The sequence below is a fragment of the Bubalus kerabau genome, chromosome 17 (genome assembly GCF_029407905.1).
Source record: "Bubalus kerabau isolate K-KA32 ecotype Philippines breed swamp buffalo chromosome 17, PCC_UOA_SB_1v2, whole genome shotgun sequence".
Classification (NCBI taxonomy): Eukaryota; Metazoa; Chordata; class Mammalia; order Artiodactyla; family Bovidae; genus Bubalus; species Bubalus kerabau.
The window spans coordinates 7838087-7846848 of NC_073640.1; the positions used below are offsets into that span (position 1 = coordinate 7838087).

Consider the following 8762-nt stretch of genomic DNA (forward strand, 5'->3'; position numbering starts at 1 on the left):
ATAATCAAAAAGGACCTACTGTATAGCATAGGCAACTCTACTCAATATTCTGTGATAACCTATATGGGAAAAAATATGAAAAAGAATGTGTGTGTATATGTATATGTGTGTGTGTGTGTGTGTATAAACTCAATCACTTTGCTATATACCTGAAACTGACACAACATTGGTAAATCAGACTATTGTCCAATATAAAATAAAAATCAAATTGAAAACATAAAAACAAAATCAGACTGGCATGAAAAGAAAAAAAATGTATATTGGCCTTATGCACAGGCAGATGTGGTTGCCGACGACTTCTTTCACTTCCATCCCAAAGATGAAACTGTGTAGCCTGCCTCATTTTACATATGAAGTAGCTCTTTGTTCCCTGTTCTAAAGTGAATTTCCTTCTTAGGAGAAACAACCCAACATCTTTGCACATGGGATCAGATGATCAGGGTCCGACTTCCTATCACTCACAGAGAGTGGAATCCTGAGCTCATCCCACGTGAGGCGCCTAAGTGCCTTCCTAGAACTGCTGTGGCTCTTTGCATGTAGGAAGTCACGTCACCCCCACAGCCTGCAGTGGAAACCCTCTTGCTATTCCCACTGCAGAGATGAAGACGCTAAGGGAGGTTCATAGCTTGCTCAAGGCCCTTCTAGTAAGGGCTAGTGTGAAAATGACCTTGGACAGACTGCTCCTAACCACTGGGTTATGTGGAATGGGGTGGTGTAAGCCACTGTGATGGAGGGCCTAACCTTCTTCTGAAGATGTCAGGATACTGAAATAGAAGAGAGGAGGATGCTCCCAAAAGGTCAGGAGACTCATCACCACCCACCCAACCAACACAAGATATATTCACAGGTGTGGGTGCTGCCTGTATGTGTGTAATCAGCTTAGAATATGTAGTCACCAGTAAGCCATATAGTTCATTTAAACAGATGCAGCTTAGTTGAGAACTGTTAAATCTTTGCTTCACTCTATAAAGACCATACCAAAACACTGTAACTCTGATTTGATGAACCATTTTAGTTATGTGTCAAGCCACAACATGGGGGGAAAAAAAAGTTAACGTAATAAAGTTTCACCTAGTCAAGAATAGGGAAGTCGTCATTAACCAGCGCCTAAGCCCCGCCCTCTTGTTCGGTAAGAGTGTATCATGTATATTATTAACTACATGCTCAATTGAGCTTTCCTCCCGTTTTCCTTCTTTTAGCCACACCAGAGCGAGACCACTGTGTGTCTCAACACACACACATACACACACACTGTTCTGTCAGTTACAGACACTTCCCAACTGTAACACAAGATGGCATCAACCCAGATCGCCATTTACTGATGCACAGATGCCTGAATCCTGAGACAAGTATCATTTATACTATATTACGGGTCTCGAGCTCAACAGTGAGGATCACACAGGAGGCAATAAAGCTTGTCCCAAATGCTTTTAAATGCCCTACCTTCCTGGATGTCACACTTCACCCCACCAGCCCCCAAACACACCACATCACATTCTAAAAGGATGTCTCACTTGCAGGACAACACTAACGGATTAGTGGAAAGAAAACAAGAGGCCTCCCTTCCACAGGGAAGGTCAGGCTTCTCAGGGCTGTGAATGTACTCCTGCATTAAATAACAGTTTCCCCGGTGTCAGAGCACTGTAGAGGCACGCAGCTTGCTAGATTTATATAAAGCCTGGTCTCTCAAGACTTTCCAAAGCGAATGGCATCCATCAAATTAATTTCCTCAGGGATTGTCTCAAACATGGAGAATGAAGAGGCCCAGACCAATAAACATCAAAAGAACGTTCTTAAATGGTAACTGAAGTTCTATTAGATTTTCTTTTTCTGGGAGCAGCTTAGATTAATTCAGCTGAAAAGATTCTACATATCAGAGCTGGCAGTGTGAATATGTAGAGCTGGCTGCGAGAGCGCTCGGTATTATAGACATCTGTTCATTCCGGTTACACAAAACGCAGGCGAGAGGGAGTCGGGGTGCTTACCAAGCCGGCGCACGTAGACACAGCGACGGAGGACGAGCTGTCGTTTCTGATAAATCCCTGATAGAAACATCTCGGCACCGCGGGTTCCCGAGTCTCTGAGGCACCATCTTTCCCAAGTACCTGGACAATAAAGTGACTGCTCAAGATCGCCGAGGGCTTAAGTTCTAAGTGTAGTTCCTGTCCAAATGCTGAAAATCGGTAATGCAGGGAGCTGCTGGCACTCTGCGCAGACCGCTTTTTCCTGCCGTTGTGCAAAATGTCGTGGGAAATATATGACCCGCCCGAGTCCACTTCTACTGGCGTGACAAAGACGTAATCTGCAATGGGAAAGGTTTGGCTGTCAGCACCCGAGCCCAGGATGCCCCAGGGGCCCCTTTCCCACAGGCTGGCAGTGAGCAATGCACAGCTGAAAGATATTTGTCTCCACTGCCATGCACCTAGACGATATATCACTCAGAGCAGCTCATGACAGAGAGAATTTTGTGATCTTGACAATTAGCTCCACCACAGTCATTCCTCCAGAAACTAAAAGTCAAGCACCGTCTTGCTGAATGTAAAGAATGTTCGTGGAAAATACCACGACGTTCACGGTCTGCGGAGAGGTGGACTTTTTATATATCCATCATGGAGTCATTCACACATCAAAGTCGACTTGGAGGAGACAATATTATAACCATGGAGCCATAAAGTCAAAGAAAGGAACTTTCCCCCAAGATGATACCTCTGTTTAAACTACATTGGGAGCATTTGTGGGGGGTGGGGGGGAGGGGAGGAAGATGGACAGAGCTTAAATTTCAAATATAACTCATGGCGCTGAGTAACTTGAGATGAAATCTCAGGTAATTAACAAGTAACTGCCGTTTTATGCTTCCAATATTAATTATACGTGATAATAAAAACTCCAGCACTCATATCACCGAATGTTTTACAGCAAGCTTTCCCTGGGACTATTCCATTTAATTGTAAGCATAAAATAAAGTGGATACATAAAAATGCCTCAGAATTGTCAGGACTTCCTTCTACAGTCTGATGTTGAAAACTGCTCAGACATGTTGGTGGGGGCGTGTCAGATCAGGGGACACCTGGAAAGACGTGTTTAAAAATACCTTCCCCATTGCTCCCTAGAGCAGCACTAATTGCTGCTTGTCCTGGAGAGCAGAAGTTAAACAACAATTTGCTGCTTGAAAAAACACGAGGCTAGCACACTGTTTCTATCACAGGACATTGAAACTGAAAAGTATCGTCCACAAAATGACTTGGAATATGCCCTCCGCGCATTAAAAAACACTCTGGGTTTCCACTTTCTAGGCACAGAATGGGAAACTAATTTGGATAGTGTTTAGAAAGATTCCAAATAACTAAGAGGCATGTTTGAGTCACTTGGGTCCTTGGTTACTGGAGGAGGAAAAGCAAGAGGAATTTCCCTTTTCCCAAAATAGTCAACAACTGAAAAAGAAAGAAAGAAAGAAAGAAAGCTAAAGAATGAACAGAAGCCCTGTAGCTAGCAGGAATCAATGAGTGATATTCTATTTGGTCCTACATTTGAATTAAAAAAAAAAATCCCAATACGGCAATTTTCAATGGTGTTCTTCTGTATATGAATCATCTGAGACGCAAACTGCTTGAGAAACTCATTCTTACAATGTTCTTGCCATCCTTCCCATTTTTTCTTCACTTCTTTAACTGGAAATACTATCTAATTGACATGCGTATTAAAAAGCAATTGAAAAAAATGTTTTTCTCTTAACCTTAAAAAGTTGAGCAGCACACATACCACTTCCCTTCAAAACCTCTACTATGGTGTTTTCCGTGTACAAGGCTTTTTGATGAAACACAGCAAGAAAACACCTCCTCCCTCCCCCAGGCTAAAACCTAATTGTCAAAATCACACATGCTCCTGACAGTCTCTATGCTACGTTGATTCTTACCTCCTTGTGCAAAGCCACCTGAAGCTCTGCCTGCTCTTAGCTGGGAGAACACACAGGAGCCTTATCCAGCCAGCCTTCCTCGGATCAGCCTGCAAAGCCCCCTACCAGCAGAGACACCTGCTGCTGGTTTGTTTGCAAAGGGAGGGTGAACCAGTGGGCTGATGGTAATATTCAGTGCCTCGTGGGAAGAGGGGTACTCAGAGCCCCTGCAGTGAGTGATCTGATTAATCAGTCCAGGGGCTACCTAACATGAGGTGCTTACAGGTGGAGACTGGAATGGAGGGGATCTCAAGCCATTTGGCCCTGATGAAACAATGAGGGGTTGTTTTAGAAACTGCAGCCAGCTTTTCTGGTTGGACAAACGGTGAATTTCTCAAGGGCAAATTCTTGGCTCTCCTGGGTCCCCTCACTCACCCACTCCTGGGTGGCATGGCCTTTTCCATGACTCTGCCATCCTCTCCTCCCCAAAAGGATCCCTGATTCCCCGAGAGGAGGAGATAAGGCCGCGGAAGGCTGAAAAAGTGATAGAACCCCAGCTGGACATCAAGGTCTTGCTGTAGAAACCTTGGGTCAGGAATTAGCTGTTCCCCAGCAGCTGATGGGAACAATGGAAACAAGGATTTTCCTTCCAGGTGCCAGGGAGAAGTTAATAAATAACAGAAGTAAAGCGTGTTCTGGATGTTTGCAGCCAGGAAACCTCAGAAGAGGCACCCCCCTCCCCCACCCCTCGCCCCCCAGAGAAGCTACCTGCTTTCCTCTGGTGATCTTTGGGAATCAATGATACAAGAGAAGAGAAAAGGGAGTAAGAAGATGGGAAAAGGATAAAAGGAACAGGAGTGGAGAGGTGAGGGAGGGAAGGTGGGGGAGAGGGGAGTTGGGGGGGATGGTGAAGATGGAGGAAGAAGGGGACGTGTTCTTTCTCGAAAGAAGAAGGAAATGGAGAAAGTGCCTTTTGATATCAGCCACCTGGTCAATGTCCATTCACTTTCTAATTTCTCACCGCAGCACAGATTTTTTTTTTTTTTAAACCACCCGTCTGTGAACGAGGGAAAGGGGGAAAGGACTGTTTTCTCCTTTACGCGACTTGCAGCTTGAGGCCCTGATTCCCATGATAAATTCAAAGTCCTGGCCACATTCCCCCTCTCCAAACAGGACCCGTGTATCCAGGACACGCGCACACCTGCCACGTGGGGGAGAGAAAGGGAGTTGTTCTACCTTGTCTTTCTTTGGAAGGAAAGAAGGGACAAAGTGCCTGGAAAAGCTCTTCTCGGGGCGGGGAGGGGGCGAATACGAACCGTGGTTTAATCCGCTGCCGTCCCCGCCGCGGCTGTCACTGGCTAAGGCTGCGGCGACCGACGCGCAGCAGAGGCAGCACAGCTGGAGCGCCTGCAAAGGAAAAGGTGACCCGGCGCGTGAGGGCGCGGCGGGGCCGGCGTCCCGGGCCCCCCCGCCGGCGGCGCGCCCCTCGCCCGGCACCTGCCTTAGCCACGCGCCCGCGCGCCGCCGGCCCCCACGGCGGGCCCGAGCGGGCGGCGGGGAGGGCGCACGCGAGCAAGAGGGCGCACTCCATGGTCAGGGGCGGGCGCGGCGGCTGCGGGCGGCGCGCATTCTCCCCGCCGCCCCGGAGCGCGGCGCTCCAGGTGCGGCGCCAGGTGGGAGCCGCCGTCGCCGCTCACATCGCGGGCCGGGCGCCTAGGGACTCCCCAGCTCAGGCTCCCGGCGCCCGCCCGCCCGCCGATGCCGGCTAGCGCCGAGCCGCCTGCTCCTCCCTGGGGCGCCCCGGGGCCGGGGCGGGCGCGCGCCTCGAAGCGCAGACGGTTGAGGCGCTGTGTCCGCGCCCGCCCTGCGGTCCGCGCGTCGCTCTGTGTCGGGGTGAGCGTCTGAGGCTCCCGGGTCCAGCAGCGCCAGCTGGCTCCCCCGGCGCGCCGGAGCCGAGCGCCCGCCTCTCCACCGCACGGTGATTGGCGACCAGCGGCTCCCGGGCCCGTCCGAGCCCCCGGGCTGGTGCGAGGGCGTGGGATTCCCCGCTCCCGCTCCGAGGGAGGGGGCGCAGGGGGAGGAGAGGTTGTGGGGCAGGGAGGGGAAGGAGGGACCGGCCGCCCAGGGAGGGAGGGGAGCGCCCTGGGCCAAGCTGGGAAAGCGTCACCGGAGCGCGAGGACTGAAGAGCCGAGCGCGGGGAGGGGGCCGTTCAGGTGAGGGGCGCCACTCCTCCGGCTGCCTGTGCAGACGTTACTTTTGCAAGTCTCCTGGCTAGACAGCGTAGGTACGGAGCGTTCTCAGAGCCTCCAAAGGGCCAGGGACTCTCCCCTGCTTCAACTCGCTTCCCGCGGGCCCTCTCCTTGCACAGGTGAGACTTACTAACCCCTTAATGGGGACGAGGAACTGCCCGGCTAGGGGCACAATGGCCTCGCTCACCCAACGAGTAGTCCCGGTAACTCGCACATCTCCGGCGGCCTGGGGGGCTGCAAGCAAGAGCGTGTGAAAACCCAGGCTGGCCGGCGGTGGCCTCGCCTATACCAGTGACCGCGTTTCCAGCTCCTCAACCTGGCCCCGGACCCCACAGCCTACAAAGTGAGCCGCCGCCTTCACCATGGACGTGAAGCCCGTCTGCGCTGTGCCTGTCGCGTACTCACCACACTTATCTGATCTTTTGATCCCTACTGTTGGCAGGGATAACAAAGTATATCCTCCTCACAGGCTAATGGAAAAAACCCTCAAGGGGTAACTCTCCCATCTGAGAACAAAAATTATCACAGAGACCCTACAGGAAAAGAATGGACCCCTCAATTAGAAAGAAGACTAGCAGAATCTAATGTAGTTAGGGGATGGAAGAGAGCTCAAACTATGTGTGTGACTGTAAGATGTCTGTGAGGAGCTGATATTTCAAGTAAGACCGAAGATCAGTTTTATAAAGAAAGAGACGAGTGCTGTCTTGCGTGTCAACTTAAGAGAAGGTCCCCAAGTAGGAAATGTACCTGCCATGGCTTGCCAGGTGGCGCTAGTGGTAAAGAACTCGCCTGCCAAAGCTGGAGACATAAGAGACCAGGGTTCCATCCCGGGGTCTGGAAGAACCCCTGGAGGCAGAAATGGCAACCCACTCCAGTATTCTTGCCTGGAGAAGCCCCATGGACAGAGGAGACTGGTGTCCTACAGTCCATGGCGTTGCAAAGACTCAGCACGGGAGCAGCTTAGCACATAGCACCTGCCTTGATGGAAGGCTTACAGGCCAGATGCAGGAAAGTAGACTGTCAGATCAATAGGACCTTGTTGGCCTGTGGGTGGCAGGGTGATGCACAGAGGAAACTTAGATTTAAGAGCAGTGTGTGTGTATCTTCGTGTGTGTGTTTTCAGAGTCCTGAAATGCGTCAGTAAAAATCTAAACTTGGGGCTAGAAAAGCAGAGAAAGTGATACACCTTCTGCAGGGGGTGGGGTGGGGACACTTTGGAAAGGGTTTCCTACCTTCCCACCACTGGCTCAGTGGTTAAAAAAAAAAAAAATCCACCTGCCAATGCAGGAGACACAGGTTCGATTCCTGGGTTGGAAAGATCTCCCGGAGGAGGAAATGGCAACCCATTCCAGTATTCTTGCCTGGGAAATCCCATGGACAGAGGAGCCTGGTGGCATACAGTCCATGGGGTTGCAAAGAATCAAACATGACTGAGCACAGTGAGACAAATCCAGGTTAAACAAATCACTTGTGTTTCACAACAATCTGTTAAAGATCTTGGGACCTACATTTTATAATCTGCAAAACAGGAGTAAACATTAATACAGCCAAAGGCTCTCCCAAGGATTCAGTTCAGTTCAGTCCAGTGGCTCAGTCGTATCCAACTCTTTGCGACCCCATGGACTGCAAGACGCCAGGCTTCCCTGTCCATCACCAACTCCTGGAGCTTGCTCAGACTCATGTCCATCGAGTCGGTGATGCCATCCAACCATTTCATCCTCTGTCATCCCCTTCTCCTCCTGCCTTCAATCTTTCCCAGCATCAGGGGTCTTTTCCAGTGAGTCAGTTCTTCACATCAGGTGGCCAAAGTGTGGCCGCATTGGGTGGCCAATGCCAAGGATTAAGTGAATGTTTTTTCCTGAGCCCTTTCTAAGTGAGCTTTAAAAATATGATCAGGGAATTCCCTGGCTGTTCACTGGTTATGGCAACCCACTCCAGTATTCTTGCCTGGAGAATTCCATGGACAGAGGAGCTTGGCAAGCTACAGTCCATGAACTCGCAAAGTGTCGAACATGACTGAGTGACTACACTTTCACTTTCTTTCGTTTCCAGTGATCAAGACTCCACGCTACCCAATCTAAATGTCCATGGACAGAGGAATGGATAGAGAGGATGTGGCACATATACTATGGAATATTACTCAGCCATTTAAAAGAAGGAAATAATACCATTTGCAGCAAAATGGGTGGACCCAGAGAGTGTTATACTGAGTGAAGTTAAGTCAGACCGAGAAGGAGAAATAGTGTATGACATCCCTTATGTGTGGAATCTAAAAAGAAGTGACATAAATGAACTTACCTACCAAACAGAAACAGACTTCAAGAATGAGCTTACGGTTGCTGGGCGAAGGATGGGAGGAAGGGATAGTTAGGGAGCTTGGGATGGACATGTACACCATGTTATATTTAAAATGGATAACCAACAAGGTCCTCCTGTATCGCACACGGAACTGTGCTCAGAGTTATGTGACAGCCTGGATGGGAGGGGAATTTGGGGGAGAATGGATACATGTGCGGCTGAGTCCCTTTGCTGTTCACCTATCACAACGTTGTTTGTTAATCAACTATACCCCCATACAAAATAGAAAGTTCTAAAAAAGACTCCGTGCTTTAACTGCAGG

At 49.8% G+C, this 8762-nt stretch overlaps 1 protein-coding gene across 1 annotated transcript in view; it reads right to left on the minus strand.

Annotated features, from left to right (window-relative positions):
* The window catches only part of ADAMTS18 (ADAM metallopeptidase with thrombospondin type 1 motif 18), a 147157-nt gene extending 140651 nt beyond the window's left edge, over positions 1-6506 (minus strand). Inside the window, exons 1-5 of the mRNA XM_055553528.1 lie at positions 6432-6506; positions 6277-6368; positions 6060-6132; positions 5209-5299; positions 1986-2302 (exon numbers count right to left, since the gene is read on the minus strand). Of these exons, the coding sequence (XP_055409503.1) occupies positions 1986-2302; positions 5209-5299; positions 6060-6132; positions 6277-6368; positions 6432-6506 (648 nt within the window). The remainder of the gene's footprint in view (positions 1-1985; positions 2303-5208; positions 5300-6059; positions 6133-6276; positions 6369-6431) is intronic.
* Positions 6507-8762: the final 2256 nt, after the last annotated feature.